Source organism: Myotis myotis, unplaced genomic scaffold (assembly GCF_014108235.1).
Source record: "Myotis myotis isolate mMyoMyo1 unplaced genomic scaffold, mMyoMyo1.p scaffold_m19_p_17, whole genome shotgun sequence".
Taxonomy (NCBI): Eukaryota; Metazoa; Chordata; class Mammalia; order Chiroptera; family Vespertilionidae; genus Myotis; species Myotis myotis.
Window position 1 is genome coordinate 3,200,948 of NW_023416321.1, and position 18,406 is coordinate 3,219,353.

An 18,406-nucleotide genomic window follows, 5' to 3' on the forward strand; every position below is an offset into this window, starting at 1 on the left:
GCAGGTGAGTGGAATTCTTTCTAATCTAACATCACTTGGTAGTCAGCAGGTGGGACTTCCGGGGCAGCGAGCACTGGGTAATTGCTTGGAGAATGGGGCAGGGCTCCAGGGCCAGGGCCGTCCCACTGACCCCACAGGCACGCGCATACATTTCCATTCATCACCAGGCTTCCTGCACACAAACAGTCTTTCACAACCCACATCAACAGCGAATTTCTGTCCGCGCTGAGGGCCAAGGTGAGCAAGCTGGTGCCGGGTGCAGCCAAGGAGTGTACAGGACCCTTCACAAGGGCACTCTGAAAGCCCTACAAGGCTCCTTCTAGAAAGAGCCATGGCCAGGAGTCCAGCCCCACCACCTGCAAGGGCTTCTCTGTGCACTACCCCTCCAACACACAAATACATACAGTCACACGTGGACAAATCAAGACACATGCTCACATACATACACACAGGTAGACACACACTGACATAGACACATGCAGGCAACCCTAGAGGCATGCAAACAAATGGACAGACACATAGACCCACAGACACACACCCTCACATCTTTGGCTCAGTCCTATCTCAGTTCCTTGCCACCACCAGGCCACTCTCCCTCATCACAGAAGCCGCCATAACCAGACCTGGAAGCCCCAAGTCCCCGCCACCCCCCTCCCCGCCCCCGCAAATGCAGAGCCCTTTTCCGGACCCTTCCCTCCATCCTGGCTCTCCCCAACATCCTCAGACCTCACCTGCTCTCGGGGCTCCAGGTTCGGCAGGCAGTGGGAGCAACTTGGGCCTCTGGGAAGCCACGGGTCCCAGGAGCTCCTGTTCCCACAGCCTCCCTCCTTTTAGCTCCAGGCCCAGGGAAGATCCATGGGGACTCAGAAAACGCTCAGAAACATGAAACCCCCTCTTCCTGCCAAGCCCAGCAGCCCACACCTTTCCCCCAGGCCAGGATCTTGCAACCGGCCGCTAAGCTGGACCCACCCTAAAGTGATTGCTTCAGGTGCTCAGCTCCCTTCTCAGGGTACAGCCCTGCCAAGAACATCATCCCATTCATCCCAGCCTCAGGGTGTGCGTGTGAGCGTGTGTGTGACGGTGAGCCCTTGTGCGTATGGGCCAAGGGCACCTCCTGCCCTCCTGGCTCCTGCCTGGGACGCTGGCCCTAAAGATCCCCTCGGCCCCGATCCTCGGGCAAACCTCAGATTCAACTCCTCCTCGCTGGCTCGGGCCCCTTCCAGGATTTCTGTTCCCTCAGCAAATGGAAAGGCCACCAGCGCCACCTGACCCCCTCCACGGTGACCTGAATGTCAAGTATCCGCACCCGTGTCCGTAGCTCGCCCCTCCTCCCTGACATATCCCGGCCCCTCAGCTTTCCCCTGCGTCCCCACTTCCTCCTGCTCTTCCCTCCGCTGCTGCCCCACGGCCCGGCACCCCCAAGCTCCAGGGCCCTGCGTTTCCCTTCAGAGCAGCACAGTCACGGACAAGAGGTGGCAGGGAGGGGAGAAGAGACACGGTCCCTTCTTGTTCATCCTTGTCCTGCCCCTCCATGGAGAGGTCTCCTTAGTGCCCTTCTCAGCAGCACTTCTCTAGTGGGGCCCTTCACTCTGCACCCACCTTCCCTCCACAAACTTCTGGGGGAGCTGGCTCGTCACCGCTTCTCCTCCCTGGAGACCATCAGAGCCTAGGAAACCACTCAGCACCCTTGCCCTCCCTTAACTTGCTGCCTCCCAGCCTGGGGACCCCTGGCGTCCCTCCGGGAGCTCCCCTACAGACCCAGTCTTCCGTGAGAAGAGCGAGCCATCCCCTCACACCTCAGCAACTCCCAGGCTTTTATGTCCCATTGGTCCTTCAGCCCCCTCCCCAAGCAAGCTGTCCCTCCCGCCGCCCCCCCCCCCCCCACTTGGCTACAGTGGTGGCTCCTCCAAATCTTAAGCCAGAGAGAAGTCCGATTGGTCCTTCAAGATTCCACCTTAGGAAGCTACCCTGACCCCCACCCCAGTTGGGCCAGACCCCCTCCCTTCCTGTTTTCTCCCCTTAGCAGTGGTTTTCATACCACATCCGAGTGGTTCAATGCTTTACCTGTCCCCCTGCCCCTACCCCCATCTTCCACACTAGGAGCAAGGATCTTTTCCTGAGCTCCCATCCAGCCTCCGGCAGAGCCCCAAAACACTATTGATGTGACCCACCTGTGCTCCCCAGAAGACAGGCGAGCCGGGGACCAAGGCTGACCGGGCTCCCGGGCCGGCAGGTCCATTCCAGAAGACGCAAGTGGTGCAGAGACACGATGGGGCTGGGGGCGCTGGCGTCGCCTCTGCCCCAGCGGGGAAGTGGTCTCTCCTTTGTACTGGGAACCATGAGTCACCATCACCGCCTGGTGTGTGGTTGGGGCAAGAAGGGAGATGCGGCTAGAGACCTCACTCTCACTTCCTGGGACTGGAGGTGAGCCGCCTTCCAGGGGAGCTGCCCCGAGCGTTCAGGGACTCCCCCGACCCCCGAGACCATCTTCATGCCCAAGTGACAATGCCAAGATGACATTTATTATCCTCCCAACCCCCAGGCTGTTTCTAGGGCTCCCCATTGGATGACAGAGGCCCGGCTAGGCCCTCAGCATCCTCTCCCTGCCTTCCAGGTTTGCAGGTATGGTGGGAAGGGCGAGCGATGCGCTCATGCAGGGGTTGTGGGCTTACTGGGCTGGTGTGCAGAGTGGAGGGGCCTCCTCCTCTCTTCCTCTCCCTCTCTTCTCATGGTGAGGGGAAAAGGGGGTCACAAGCCCCAGAGCAGAGAGAGGAGGGGCAGCCGAGGCAGATCCTGGAGACCCCCTCCCTCACCAGAACACACACATGTCAGGATACAGGGCACAGGGCACAGGGCACAGGGCATGGGACAGGCCGCCGGAGGGCTCCCCCTGGGCCCGAGAACTGCAAGAGCCAGCTTGAACCCTCAAACCCCTGCACCTGGCAGGGGCCCCCCCGAAGGAAGGAGGCAGTTCCAGAGGTGGGTGAGCTGGGGCAAGTCACCCTCGCCCTTCTCTGCCCCAAACGTGGCCCACATGTCCCACAGGCGCCGGCTGGCCACAGCCTGCAAGGGGGGTGGTTGGCAACCGAAATTCGTGACCTCTTGCCATCCTGGGCCCCGTCTGCCATCAGGGATCCTGTTTCCCCTCCGCTTCCCACCCTGCTTCCCACCCTCCGCTGGACAGAGCTGCTTGGGGTGGGGCTTGGGGACGTCCAGGAGGCGCCAGTGTGCATATTTCAGGCCAGGGCTTGGGGGGGTGTCCGTCCCCTCACTCCCCAGGTCGTGGGGGGCAAGCAGTCGCTTTGGGGAGACCCCTCGGGGGTGCGGGTCCCCAGCCATCGGGGGCTGGGGCAAGCCCAGGACCCGGGGCAAAAAGGCTTTTCCGGATCCTCGCCCCTGACAGGCGGGAAGGGGCTGGGGAGGCCCAGGGCGGGCGGGTCAGCCGCGCGCAGACGGGGACCCCGGCGGAAGGGCGCCTGGAGCCGCGGGGAGGGGAGGGAGCCCGCTTACCGGCTCGCACGGGCCCAGCTACCGGCAGCTCCACTCCCGCCGCACGGCTTCCTGCGGCCCGGCCTCCCGGGGCGGGGGTGGCAGGGCGCCGGGCGGGCGGCCCCGGGGAGGCGGGCGCAGGGCGCGGGGGGTGGGACCACCTCGGAGCCGCGGGGGTGGGGGGTGGGGGAGGAGGTCTTGCCTGTAGGTGGGAGGGCGCGGCGGGGCGTGGCCAGGCCGGCACCCCTAATCTCAGCCCGGTCCCCTCCTCCGAGTGGCGTGGACCGTCCAGCAGCCCAGGCGGACGCCGGCTGGGCGGGGTTCATTTGTATGTCGTTAGCATGTAATTTGCATAGACCATATGCTCACTCTTCAGGACCCCAGGAGAGGGAGGGAGAAAGCCGGTGATGAGGAGACTCCATCTCCCAGCGGGAAGGGGAAGGGAAACCAGGATGGGGGACCCCTTCTCTGAGGGTTTTAGCTGCCCAGGGGTCCTTCCGATGCCAGGCCCCTCTGTCCTCGCCCCCCGCTAGCCAGCCCTCGATATGCATTGTCTAGCATGTGACTGCTACCAAGTTACAGTGATTGAGACAGTGTAGTACCAGCATCAGGACGGGCACAGTGGGACCGATGGAATAGAGTTGATTTTCCACACCAGTGCTGAGGTCCAATGTGGGGAGAGGAGTCTTTTCAGCACATGGTTCCAGAACAATCGGGTATCCTCATGGGAAAGAATGAGGCTGGGCTTCGACACCGCACCATGTGAAGAAAAACATAAAAAGAATCATAGATGGAGATGTGAGGCCTCAAGCTATAAAGCTCTTAGAAGAAAACATGGGAGCAAATCTTCATAACCGTAAATGAGGCGATGGATTCCTAGATGTGACGCCACAAGCACAAGTGACCAAGAAACAAACACAGAAATTGACCAAAGGACACCACCAGGGAAGCGTAACTCTCAGGACAGGAGCAACGATTTGCATCTGATAAGGGGCTTGTCCTGAGAACGCTTCCAACTCAGCAATGAAAAGACAAGCCCAGTAAAAAGTGGGCCAAGGATCTGAGTAGCTATTTCTCCAAAGCAGATGTGCAATTGGCCAACAAGCACATGAGAAGATACTCAACACCCTTATTCATCGGGGAAATGCAAATCAAACCCACAAGGAGATACCATTTGCCACCCAGGAAGATGGCCTCACGTCTGGGTGTGTCACAGAGGCGATACTTGTGTCGAGTTGGAAGGTGCGTCTTAGACATGTCATCGCTGTGCCTGTGGGGTTTTTTTTGCCAACTGTCTCAGTGCCGGGGCTGGCTCTGACACGGGAGGGTATTCAGTTTAACGTGAAGGTGTCTGGATATAAACATTGGGAGTGTTGTGGGCAGTTAGACAGCCCTGAGCAGAGCAAGGACGATGGAGCAGGAACCGAAGGTCACCAGGGAGGAAAGCCCGGTGCCTAGCCAGGGGCAAACCTGGGAAAGCAAGGACCTCGCCCCCAGTGTGACCTTTCCTGCCCTAGCATCTCGCTGGTCATGTGGTTTAGACTCCCTGACTTTTCCTCCCTAAAGATCACCTCTAGGCCTCAGAGGTATTTCAGTTCCAGGCCCAGAAGAGCAGCAGAACCAGACCAGGGACCCTGTGGCTGCTCAGGACCAGCTGCATTGACTCAGGACTCCCCCTGCCCTGGCACCGACCTATCAGTGGAGACCATGACCCTAAAAGAGCACAGCTGGAAAGCTGATGGATATTCTATGAAGACCCTCTCCTGAGCCCTCCCCTGAGATTTCCACCTGCAAGAGAGAGAGAAATTGTGGGAAGCCGCCTACTGTCTTCTCTAGCAGAGAGGTGTGGACAAGGAGCCTGAAATGCTGGTGACCCTTGAGCCAGGGCCTCCGGCTCCCACAGGCAGTCCCCACAGCCTTCCTCTGTGACTCCGTCCCCTAAGAGGGGGTCTCAGCACACAGCCTAGCCCCCAGTTTTGTTAGTGTGACCAGAGTGGAAGGGGTCGTCATCCTATAGAAAGGGGAACTGGGCTACCTCCTCGAAGAGAGGGGGAGGCTCTTGCTCAAAATCAGAAATCAATAATCACTTGTGGTTAGCTGCCTCCTGCCACTGCCATACATCAGTGATAACAACCAGCACCTCATTCTCTTGCTGTTCTGCAGAGCCCCCTGCCGGCTTTGGTCTTTGTGTGCTGATGGCTGTGCTCTCTTCCCGGAACACCCTGTGCCCAGGATGCTCATCTACCTGGTTGGCTCCTGGCCGGCCTGCAGGCGGCAGCTTTCCCAGACCTCCCAGTGGAGCACTCATCCTGCTGGGTGCTGCGTGTCTCCCCACCAAGCTCCCCAAGGCTTAGGAGCTTCCTCGCCCCGTGGACCTGTTTCCCCAGCACTTAGCACGGTGCCTGGCACAGGCTGATAACAACTGTCATAATGAGGGTCGGCATGTATGGAGCTGTCCGGGTTCTGGCTCATTGGCTGAATGAAGGAATAGATATCGCCCACCCAAGTCGCTAAAGCTGCGGGATGGGCTCCTGGTCCCTCTGCCTCTCTCTCCAGCTCTTGGCCTGTGCTGTGAGCCTCTGCGTCCCTGGCATAGCCAGAGTGCCCTCTGCTGGCACAATGGCGACAAGGTCTGTTCCTGCTCTCGGGGATGCTGGGGCGGCTGGGCCCTCCGCGCCTTCCCCTTCACGGCGCTTTTCTCCTTCGCTGTTCTTCCTCCATGTCACCCCTCTGCCCATTTGCCCAGGCGGGTGGAAGCTTGTCAGTTGGCCCAGAGGCCGAGGCTGTGCCACCAGCTGGTTATTCCCCCCAAGGTCCCCCGAACTCAGATCTGGTGGGCAATCTGTCCCAAGACTGGTCATAGATGCTGGTTGTGATGTTGAGGGACACACTCCCTGCACCCCCATTCCACTCCAGCCCCCACCTCCTGGAGGGCGTGGACAGAGATGTCCTGATCTGTCCCAGTCAGGGGCAGCAGGTTACCTCATGCTGGGGAGCAGGATATGGGAAACCATAGGGTGACCTCCTGCCCCCTGATTTGGGGTTGCCCTGTGCTGAGCCCTGCCCCATCTCAGGGGTGTGGGAAGGGGCAATGATCATAAATCCAGGCAAATGGACACTCCTGGAACTACAGCCTGGGCACAGCCCTCACTCCAAGGGCCCCTTGCCCTGTCCTAGCCTAGGAAGAGGCTGTTGGGGTGCTGCTCTCATGGCTTTGGGGCTCCCCTCTTCCTTCTCCTGCCTTCTCCTTCTCAGCTCTCTTACCTGGGCTCTCTCCCCGGCCCACTCTCTCCCTCTGGAGCTCCAGGCCCATCTCCTTGAGATTTTCCCCGACTCACTGTCCCCACACCCCCCTCACCCTCACCCTCACCCTCTTCGGACCAGGCCCCACCTCCACTCTTTGACTCAGTCAAGGGCCTCATCTTCCTCTCCAGCTTATCGCCCACTCTTCCCCGTGCTCCTGTCTTATCTCTTCCTGATGCTGGGCCGCTTTGGGCCCACGTGGCCTGGACGCTGAGCCCGATAGGATCTCTCTGCTCAGCCTCCTGCCGGGACCGCCAGACTCATCCTCCAAAAGCTTCTGCTTTTCAGGGGCTGCTTGTGCCTGGGCGGGGCTCTGGTCTGCACACCCACTTCCCACTTCCCTGTTCCTTCAGCCCATGTGCCCGACAGCCCACGCATAGGACTCATCTCCCCACCCGCCACCACCCCACGTGCGTTCACGCCCTCACCTCCCGCCTCGTGCCTTCGCCTCACCTCCAGCGCCTCCCTCTCACTCCGGCTGACCCTGGCTCCCAGGTCACACGTGGTCCTCCCCACTCCAGCCGCCCTCGTGCCCTCCCGCTGTCTTAAAACACACTGGGTCAGCCACCCCCTGAGGGCCTCCAGAATCAGGTCCCATTCCTCCCGGGCTCTCATCGCCCACCATCTGCTCTGCCCCGATCCATGTCTGGTGTGGGATGGGTCCTTTGTCATCTCTTCCCTGAATGGGCTTTATCTCAGTGCGTGGCTGGAAGTGTTCCCTCACCCACCAAGCTACTGTCTTGCTTCTCACCGCAGCCTCCATGGGGAGCCCTGTGGGCCATCGGAGCAAGCTGAGCAGAAATCCAACCATCCCGCCCTCTCCAATGTGCGTGAAATACAAAAGCAGCAAGAACACGCGTCCTCCAGGCCGGCCGGATCTGGTCAGGGAGGAAGGTTCAGCGTCTAGGAGCACGTGGCGAGGAGCCACAGCCTCTAAATGGGTGCCCTTGGGCTTCCGGTGCTTTGTGGCTTGTTTTGGCAAAGGGGAGCGGCCCGAGGGATGTTACTCACGTTTCGCTTCAAGTGTGGGTGTGCGTGTCCACACTGACCGCAGGGACATCTGCGGCACGGCTGCTCTGAGCTTTGCAGGACATTTGGGGTCCCTGGCCCCTCCCCCAGCCCAGCTACTAAATCCCACCAGTGCCCCCCAGACCTGTGACACCCTCAGCGAGGAGGCGAGTGAGGCAACTGGGCAACTGCCTGGGGCTCAACATTTTTTTTTGTAAAAATGTTCTTATTGATTTCAGAGAGGAAGGGAGAGGGCGAGAGAGATGGAAACATCAATGATGAGAGAGAACCACTGATCGGCCGCCTCCTGCACACCCCACACTGGGGATTGAGCCCGCAACCTGGGCATGTGCCCTGACTGGGAATTGAACCGGTTCATATGGCGATGGTCAACCACTGACCCATGCCGACTGGCTGGGACTCAAAATTTACAGAGAGGCCAACAACACTCAGTAATCAAGAGACACAACGCAACCTTTAAAGAAATGAGATCAACAAACCATGGCCAGTGGACCGGCCACCTGTTTGTCAATGACATTCTGTTGGAATCAGGGCCATTGTCAGAGCAAGGGGTCTGGGGCAGTTGGTCCAAGTGCCCAGTCCGGTCTGACCTTTATTTATAATTTTGTTATAAATAAACAAATGTTTGTCCATCGTGACATTTGCATTCATTTGATTTTGTAAAATGTGCATTAAAATTACTGTTAGAGAAAAATGCAAAAACACAGCCTTGGCCAGTGTGGCTCAGTTGGTGGGAGCGTTGTCCCGTACACCAAAGGTGGCGGGTTTAATTCCCAGTCAGGGCACAGACCCAGATTTGGGGTTCAATCCCTGGTTGGGGCTCATGCCGGAGACAACCAAATGATGTTTTTCTCTCTTAAAAAAAAATCAATAAAAATAAACTAAAAATAAAAAAAGGAAATGCAAAACATTACCCAATCCTTTTGTAAGTATAACACGGAACATTGTTTAGTGAAATAACCCTTGGAGACAGATTAGTTTACAGCCTGTTTGGATTCACATTAAACAAAATAGTCTTTGCAAGCCAAGGCAGGAGCAGGAAGGCAGAAGTGTGGGGGGCGTTCCAGGGTCAGGCCTCTCCCTGGTCTCCCCACAGCAGGGGAAGGGGAGGGATAAGGTTCCCTGGTGTGGATTATCCAAGGCTACTGGCTGATCTTGCACCCGAAGGAGCCCCTCTATATGGGCCCCCATGAGACATGCTGAGTCATGAGCAAAGGACGCTGGCCTTTTGCCTTGCTGGCCAGCCTCGCCTGCTTCCCATTCGGCTTTTTGAAATACTAGGAATTATTTCAAAATGATCTCTATCACTGTGGACGCCTATGGGCCGAGGAGCTCCAAATGAGAAAGGCAACGACATCCCTCTTACACCGGATGTGGTTTCAGCCCGTGTCCCAGGGTGTCATGGTGCCAGCATCACACCCCACCCCATCCTGGGACGACACGTCCCTCAGAGCCAGAAGGTGAGGGTACGGCCCTGTCCTTGGGAAGGACTCTGAGACCATGCAGCCAGCAAGAGCAGGCCCTATCCCCTGGGCCCACACATTCACCCTCTCAGCATTCACTGCCTCCACCCCATGATGCAGAGGCCTGCAGCTCCTTGAAGCAGGGGCCGGGAAGATTTGGGGGTGGAGAGGCGAGATTTAGGCATTTTGGTGTGAAAGGTTTTCCTGAATATCGGGGAAGGTTTAGATTTCATTCCTACCCATCACCAGGTAGCGGCCCCTGGGGAAAGTGATTGGAACTGGTGCAGGGAGGAGGGTCAGCTTGAGAGCCCAGCCAAGGTTGCTCAGAGGAGCCAAAGGGCGCCCACCCCTGCCAGACCACAGGGTAGGCCCCGCAGCCTGCTCCAGCCGGCTCCTACCGAGAAGTGGGGGTCACTCACTTCCCCGAGAACAGAGAACAGGCCCGGGGGTGGAGTTCAGGCACAGCCCCGTGGCCCGAAGGAGTTCCTCCTGTGACTTGCCTCATGTCCTCTTCAGAGCCAATCATTAACCCCCGAGAGCCCCCACTTGAGAGGCCATGGGAACAAGCGGCTGGTTGAGGCTGGAAATGCAGAGGCGGCTTCTGCAGAGGGGCCGAGTCCCCAGTCCCGCTCCTGCCAGGGTCGCAGGGCCGTGGCCCGGCCGGGGTCCAGCCTGGCCTCTAGTCTGCAATGAAGCCAGTAACCCAGACAGAACTCCCCCCTCCCCCAATGTAAGGTGCCACCTCTCAGTCTGGCCACCGGGCCCAAGCCCCACCCACTCTCAGGCCACAAGGCCTTTAGGGACAGGTACCTGGTGCGAGTGGCCAGGACCAGCCTGGAGAACCAAGGCCTGAGTCCCAGGGACAGTCCAGCCTGGTTCAGAGCCCTTCTCCTGTGGCTCTGGGGACATATGGGTCTGCCTGTTTTCTGGGATTCCCAGGCCCTGTTTCCCCGGATAACCCGTCATCTCGGATAGCAGCTCAAATATCACTTCCTCCAGGAAGCCTGCCCTGATTTCCCCACAAGGCTGGTTCTCCAGTTCTTCCTCCTCCTGGCACATCTACCCCTCTTCTTGGTCCTTCCCGGTATTGTGTGTTTATATTGATTTCAAGCAGGAGTTGGCACACTTTGTCCCTAAAGGGCCAAACGGTAGCTGTTAGGTTTTGCAAGCCAGTCGGTCTCTGTCACTACTACTCACCTCTGCTGGGTGACAGGTTCGCTGCCCACCCTCACCCCCGAGCCAGAGGACCCCGCGGGGCCAGCCAGCGCTGGAGTCCAGCTTTATTTCCCCCCCACCTACACCTGCTTGAGCGTGACCAAGGCGCCGCTGCTGACCATGACCGCGGGGTAGAGCGGCTCCAGGAAGGAGGCGAGGAAGCGGTAGAGGAGGCTGACCCCGCCCGCCACGCCGTAGAAGGACAGGCAGCCGGCGCCGCAGTCGAGCGCCACGCCGAGCGTGCGGTGGTAGCCGCCCTGCAGCACCGTCTGCGTGTTGTTGTGCCACACGGAGAAGCGCAGCGAGTCCCACTCCAGGCACCACGAGTCGGGGTTGCGGCCCAGCAGGTAGACGATGCTGCCGCGCGGGCGGCCGCCGGGCGGGGGGCTGCGGCGGTAGGTGACGCCCAGGCACACCCACGAGTTGGACACGTCGGCCTCCCAGTAGTGGCGGCCCTCGGCCAGGCCGCGCGAGCACAGCACCTGCGGCCACTGCTTGAAGCCGGGCAGCGGGCCGCCGGCGGGGAAGGGCTCCAGGAGGACGCCCAGGTTCAGCACCGAGTGCGTCTCCTTGAACAGGAAGAGCTCCTCGCTGGCCCAGGCGGGGTCGAATTTCAGGTTGCAGTAGCCTGGGGGCGGGGAGGGGGCGGACAGGAGCCGCTCAGGGTCCCAGGGCACCGGCCGAGGACGCCAGAGCTTCCCCCAGCTCCTAGCTGTGCCCCCCCGCCCCCCCACACCCCCGCTGAAGTCCCCAACTGGTGGTGGTGGGGATGTGCCCCAACGGTTTAGAGCAGCGGTTCTCAGCCTGGGCTGCGCATTAGAATCACCTGGGGATCTTTTTAAAATCCTGATTTCTGGGCCCCGTCCTCCGGAAATTCTGTTTCTTTGTGATGGGGTGGGGCCACAACATTAGTAACAAAGAAACAGAATTCCCGGAGAATGAGGCCCAGAAATCAGGATTTTAAAAAGATTCCCAGGTGGTTCTAATGTGCAGCCCAGGCTGAGAACCGCTGGTTTAGAGGATGAGATGGGTGTTGTCCCAAGGCCCACCGTTTCTCTCTCTCTCTCTCTCTCTCTCTCTCTCTCTCTCTCTCCACTAATAAAAGAGAAAAATGGTAATTGGCGTACGGCGATACCGTTTTCATTGGCTAATCAGGGCTATATGCAAATTAACTGCCAACTAAGATTGGCAGTTAACTGCCAACAAGATGGCGGCTAATTTGCATACGTAGGCACAATGCAGGGAGGCGAAAGGGAAAGCAGGAAGAAGCCCCCTGCCACTGACAGTGATCTGAAACCCAGGGGGGAGCTAAGAGCTGGGGGGCAGGGCAAAGGCAGCCCTGGGGCCGCCTTTGCCCTGCCCCCCAGCCATGATCGGAGAATCAGGCGCCTTTGCTGCCCTGGCCAGTGATAGCAGGAAGTAGGGGTGGAGCCAGGGATGGGAGCTGGGCACGGTCGAAGCTGGCAGTCCCAGGAGCTAGGGGTCCCTTGCCTGGGCCTAAAGCGAAGCCCACGATCGCGGTGCCCCCTGCTGCCACTGCAGGTCCCTGCTGCCCGGGCCAGACGCCTAGGCCAGAGGCGTTAGGCCTGGGCAGGGGCGGAACCTGCAACCGCGGGGAGCTGGGGGTCCCCTGCCCAGGCCTGACACCTCTGCCAGAGGCCTCAGGCCTGGTCAAGGGGCCGATCCGGTGATTGGTGATCGGAGGGTGATGAGGGTCAACTCCTCTGGCCGAGGCATCCGGCCTGGGTGGGGGGCGGAGCCGGGGATTGGGGGGATATGATGGGTCAGAGGCATCAGGCTTGGGCGGGGGGTGGAGCAAGCGATCAGAGGGAGATGGGGGTCCCCTGCCCAGGCATGATTCCTGGGCCAGAGGCCTCAGGCCTGGGCAGGGGCCAGAGCCAGTGATCGGGGGGAGATGGGGGTCCCCTGTCCAAGCCTGACACCTCTGCCAGAGGCCTCAGGCCTGGGCAAGGGGCCGATCAGGCGATCGGAGGGTGATGGGGGTCAATGTCTGAGGGCTCCCAGTATGTGAGAGGGGGCAGGCTGGGCTGAGGGACACTCTCCCCACCCCACACACACACCCAGCGCACAAATTTCGTGCACCGGGCCCCTAGTATGTATATATATATATATATATATATGTAATTTTTATTTTTAAAACAATAGTTTATTGATATTTAGAGAAAGAGGAAGGGAGAGGGAGAGAGAGAGAAACATCAATGAGAGAGTGCATTCATTCATTGGTCTCTTGCATGCTCCCCACCAGCTGGGGATCAAGCCTGCAACCTGGCCATGTGCCCTTGGCTATCAACCTCCTGGTGCACTGGATGACGCCCACCCAACTGAGCCCGCACTGGCCAGGGCGCAAGGCCCACCTTTCTAGAAATGTTGAGCGCTGAGGCGCCCTCCGTGCCCTCACAGACCCTCACACAATCTCCCTTTCATTCATTCAGGATGCAAGATAGAGGGGAACTGAGGGGGAGTCAAGGGCTCCCGGAGGAGGTCACGCAGAGGGAGGGGTCACCAAGGGCAGTGCATCCCTGACCCTGGAGGTCGCAGGGAAGTCCTTGGGCCTCGGCCCCCAGCCCAGCCTGGGCGCGGGAGGGCTGTGGGAACGTCAAGCGGAAAGGGAGACGGAGGCGGAAATGGACAGGGTCTGCCAACTGGCTTGGCTAAAGCCCAGGGAGGTGGTCAGGCACCCAGCGGAGGACAGGGTGGTGCGACACCGGGGCCAGGGAAGGCTAAAGGGCCTCTGGGCAGTAGGTGAGGCCTTGCCCACCCGTGGGGTAGGACAGGGCAGTCTTTTCTTTCCTATCAGGGCCTCGGAGTCACAGGCCAGTCCCTCTGAGGCCTCCAGGCCCAGGCAAGAGAGAGCTGGCATCTCTCTGGAGCCCTGGCCCGAGTGGAGGTGGAGCTGGGGAAGTCGAGGCACCTAGGGGCCCTGCTCCCTTCCTCCCCCCCTGCAGTGGGACCCCAAGACTGAGGACTCACACTTGAGAAGTGCCTTCCTGTCCACAGTGGGGGGCAGCACCTCGTAGGAGTTCATTTTAATGCCTGTGGAGATGGAGGGCTCTGCTGAGGACACGCCCAGCCCAGCATCCTTCCGCAGAGAGGCGTGGGCTCCCAGGAGGAGGTGTCACCTGGGGAAGGTGCACACGGGCCGGCAGGGCCCTCTACGATGCCCGGAAACCACCCCAGCCACTGCCCTGCCGGGCTGTCCCTGCCCCAGAATGACAGGGAGCGTCCAGTGGCCCAGGCCGCAGGTACTGACCCTGCAGGAGGAGCTGGTTGATGAAGCTGAGCCCCATGCCCACCAGCCGGCTCCGGAGCTCCGCCAGGGTCTGGGGCAGCTGCAGGAAGCTCTGCTTCTCCTCCCAGCTGGTGCCCATTAGGGGTTCCATGCAGTCTTGGAAGTTCTTTAGCCTGGGGAACTCCTGCGTGCGGGGAGGGGCGGCGAGGGTGGTACTACCTTTCACCAGGGCCCCAGCAGATGCCAGGTGTCCCTGCCTATGCAGGGGCTTGGTGGTGCCCAGAGTGTGGGGCAGGTGGAGAAACTGCTGGCGTTTGGACATCGTAGCTTAGGGCTTTGCCAAAGGCCTGGCCTAGTGCATTACACAGAGTGATTTTTAGAAAACAGTGCTGGCAGGACTTCTTCCAGCCTCTAATTGCTTAGTGAAAAACCTTGCCAACACTTCCTGGTCGGGGGGGAAGGGGGGGGACAGGGGAGGAACAGCCCTCGAAGTCTGCTCGGGGGTGCGATGGCCGCTGAAGGAAGGGGAGTTGTGCTAGGAGTTCCAAGCACAGGGTTGGGGCAGCCCCCGGCCCCGCCCAGAGAGAAGGCTGCCCCACAGCCTTCACCTGACCCCACCAGCTACCCTTCCTGGTACCCGCCTGCAGCAGCACCCAACCAGGCTGTGGCGCCAGGCCAGGGCCGGGGAAAGAAATGGGATTTCGCCAAAACCGGTTTGGCTCAGTGGATAGAGCGTTGGCCTGCGGACTGGAGGGTCCCGGGTTCGATTCCGGTCAGGGGCATGTGCCTGGGTTGCAGGTACATCCCCAGTAGGAGATGTGCAGGAGGCGGCTGATCAATGTTTCTCTCTCATTGATGTTTCTAACTATCTCTCTCCCTTCCTTTCTGTAAAAAATCAATAAAATATATTAAAAAAAAAAAATGGGATTTCAATCCGGGCTCCATAGATTGTTCTGTCTCACTTCCAGCCCTGCCTGGGGGCGTGTGGAGAAACTTAGCCAGTCAGATGCCCAGAACCCTAGGGTATATCCCATCTGTTCCAGGGAAATGAAGGCAGGAGCGTTAGGGCCAGGCTGGGTGCTGAGGTGGAGGAACCCAGGGGGGTGGGTGAAAGCTCAGGACAGATGGCCTGGGAGGCAGGGGGTGGACCAGTGATGCGCCCCAAACGCTGAGGGTGTGTCTGTGGGTGGAGGAGTGGAGGTTGTGGCAGGGCCAGGCGCGGAGGTGGGGTGGGGTCTTGCCTGCAGAAACTGCTGGTCACTTGGGTTGGTGAGCAGGGTGCGCAGCCAGATGCTGTCCGCCTCCAGCTTCAGGAGCCAGTTGTGGCTCTGCTGGATGGAGCTGCCCAGCTTCTCCAGGGCGGCGGCCTCCTCTTTCTCCACAAAATCCAAGACCTTCGTCTGCAGCTGTTTGACTTCCTGGATGATCCCCGAGAAGCAGGAGTGCACCTCATCTCGCATTGTCTGGATCATTTTCTGGAGGTGGAGGTGGGAGGGTGCATAGCGAGGCATCTCTGAGCTCCACCCTGATCCCTGCCTTGTCATGGTCCCCAGCCCACCTAGGCACCCTGTCTGTCCGCCTGGCCCCACCCCATCCCCTCCAAGCCCTCTGAGTCCCCTCGGCCTGGGCCTGGGGCGGGTGGGCTCCCTTACCAGCAGAAAGGCCACCTGCTCGCGGTGCTTCTGGCTGTCGGAGGTGATCATCAGCATCTGGTTCTCCACGTTGGCCTGGACCTGCCGCAACTCCACCTGGGTGAGAGGGTGAGTGGAGGAGAGGGCCCCTGATGGAGGGGTGCCCAGAAGAAGCCTTCTGCAAGCAGCCCCATGTTCAAGCCCAGAAGAGATATTCATTCCTCTCACATTCCAAAGAGGTTTCAAGGAGATGAGGATGAGGATGAGAAAGAGCAGAGCTGAAAGGGGTGCCGGCCGAGGGCCCACCCCCCTGCTCTAGGTCTCTCCCTGTTTTTAGGAGTCAGGTTCTCTGCCCCTGACAGGAATGACCTTCGGGTTTCAGGTCACAAGAAGGGGTTGTGGAGGGGTCAGTGGCTTGAGAGGCCTGGGAGGCAGTGGGTTGAAAAAGGGCACATCAGGTAGGGAGCCCTGGGCTCCCGGGGGCAGCACTGCCAGGCCAGTTCTTCTACATATGCCTTTAGTCTCCCCTGCCCGGCAACGGGCGTGTCCCTGTCTCACGATGTATTACAGACAGAACCGCGCTCTTCCAAGTGCCTGTCCAGGAACTGCTGACCCGCAGCAAAATGAGAAGCTCGTGCCAGACGGTAAACCAACGCACTGCTCTCTCGCCGAGAAGGGCTTGGCAGGGAGAGGGTGTCAGCTCATCACACAACAGTGAGGCATTGGCTGGCGCTCCGGCCGAGCTCCTTGCCACGGACCGCGAACGGTGGCTGTTGGAATAGCGCTGTTCTAGGATGTGCGTGATGGAATGTCCTCACATAGAAGGACGTCATGTTTGTAGTTTTATCTGTTCTTTCAGCCTTTCCTTTCGTTCTGAGCAAAAAAAACCCCCCAAACCCACTGATCATAGGATTCATCCAGACCATGTTGGATCCTTATTCACCTGACGGGCCGGCACTGTTTCCTGTCACGGCCTGACCCTCTTGGCCATCACTCTGACGACTGCAGAATTGTCCTCCAAGGAAAGGTGTGTGGAGGTGGCTGGGGTGCGGGGGATGAGGGGAGGGGCTTGCGAAAGACTTTCATCTTCAGCGAAAGACTCAGAACCCCAGGCCCCTGGCTCCCGCCCCGCTCCAGCGCCACCCCAGCCTCACCTCCCTGCGGGCGCGCTCCTCCTGCAGGGGGATGGTGTCGTGGTTCCTGTGCTCCTCCAGCAGGCAGGTCCCGCACACGCAGCAGCCTTCCGTGCGGCAGTACAGCCCCCGCAGCTTGCGGTGCTTGCGGCACAGGCAGCTCTTGAAGTCCCACAGGGGCTCCAGGAGCTGGTGGTCCCGGAACACCTGGTCCTCCGCGTGGCTGCGCAGGTGGTTCTCGCACAGGGAGGCCATGCACTGCAGGCACGATTTGATGGCCCGGCGCTTCTGGGGGCCGCAGAAGTCGCAGGGCACGTCCCGGGGCCCGGCCAGCTTCCAGGAGGACGCCGAGGCCGGGCTCTTGGCCTGGGTGAAGCAGGTCACCATCTCCTCCAGGGTGACGTTCTTGCAGAGGCGCGGCCTGGAGGCGAAGCTCTCTCGGCACTGGGGGCAGTAGAGCGTCTCGCCCTCGGCCGCCTGGTGGTCCCAGAACCCCTGGAGGCAGGTCATGCAGAAGTTGTGGCCGCAGGCGGTGGTGACGGGGCTGCGGAACACCTCCAGGCAAATGGGACAGAGGACTTGGTCCTCAAACTTGCAGAGGCTGCCGCTGTTCCTCAGCGGGCGCTGGCCTGGCGGAGGTCTGGAGGGCTGGGCCGGGGGCTGCGCCGCTGGGACCCGGTCCTGGACGGGCTCTAGGGAGATGGACGGAGCAAAGCCATGTGGACGCCTAGGCAGGAGCCGAGGGGGCCTGACAGGGGTACGACACTCCTCTGAGAAGCAGCTGTCTGCCCCTGGGGGACAGGGACTGTGCCATCAGTCAGCCCGAAGCGGGGACAGAAGTTGGGGATGGTGTTCTCCTTGTCCCAGCCCCAATTCCTGGGACAGGTCCTGGACAAGAGGGTGGATGGCAGACAGCAGGCACGTGACGGGAAAGGAACCACTTCCTTGGCCCATCGGCAGGCAGGTAGGAAGCACAGGTACTTACGTGAAACTCTCTGCATGTCAGGGAAGGCCAGAGGCGTGGCGGCCCTGTCGGGAGGGAAGAGAACCCGTGGGCACTCAGGTGCAGGGCCCTTGCCCCTGGTCCCATTTCACCAGCTGCTGGGAGGGTCCCCATCAGTCTAGTGCAGCGGTTCTCAACCTGTGGGTCGCGACCCCTTTGGGGTTCGAACGACCCTTTCACAGGGGTCACCTAAGACCATTGGAAAACACATATATAATTACATATTGTTTTTGTGATTAATCACTATGCTTTCATTATGTTCAATTTGTAACAATGAAAATACATCCTTCATATCAGATATTTACATGACGATTCATAACAGTAGCAAAATTACAGTTATGAAGTAGCAACGAAAATAATTTTATGGTTGGGGGTCACCACAACATGAGGAACTGTATTAAAGGGTTGCGGCATTAGGAAGGTTGAGAACCACTGGTCTAGTGGGTTCCCACCCTTTAAACTCTCTGGGTCTGATAAGCACCATCTCACCTTTCCCTTCGGCTGTGTTTTGCAGTCTCCCTATCAAGTTGCCGCCCCCCCACCCCACCCCCTGAAAAACTGCCTGCAGTTTTGCTTCCTGATGTCACAATTCAAGTGGGACCAGCCCCAGCACCCTGCTTGTGACGTCAGCAGGGAAAGGTGTACCGCTGGGCCTGCTGCGGCGCTGATGCAGGCTGCCTGTGACAGGCTATTCCTCCTTCCGGAGCCTGCGTCCCAGGAGGCAGAGCCGCTATGCACCTGGGGCCACTTGCAGTGGACTTAAGGGACTCCTTATGAACCCGAGAGGGAAAACAGCAACTCAGTGGCAGAAGGATCTTGGGCAGTTCATTAAATCTCTCTGGACCATGGTTTTTCTCTTATGAATCAACAGGGTGGTGGTAGGAGATAAC

General features: G+C 59.5%; 1 protein-coding gene across 1 annotated transcript; it reads right to left on the bottom strand.

The window, feature by feature from the left end:
* Positions 1 to 8,604: 8,604 nt before the first annotated feature.
* On the bottom strand, positions 8,605 to 17,678 carry LOC118671596 (E3 ubiquitin-protein ligase TRIM47-like). The gene is made up of 7 exons (XM_036339997.1): positions 17,499 to 17,678; positions 16,535 to 17,205; positions 15,402 to 15,497; positions 14,991 to 15,224; positions 13,771 to 13,933; positions 13,491 to 13,553; positions 8,605 to 11,127 (listed from the first exon to the last, which is right to left on the bottom strand). Exons 1-7 carry the CDS (start codon positions 17,512 to 17,514, stop codon positions 10,580 to 10,582), a joined length of 1,791 nt encoding a protein of 596 aa, XP_036195890.1. The 5' UTR covers positions 17,515 to 17,678; the 3' UTR covers positions 8,605 to 10,579.
* Positions 17,679 to 18,406: the final 728 nt, after the last annotated feature.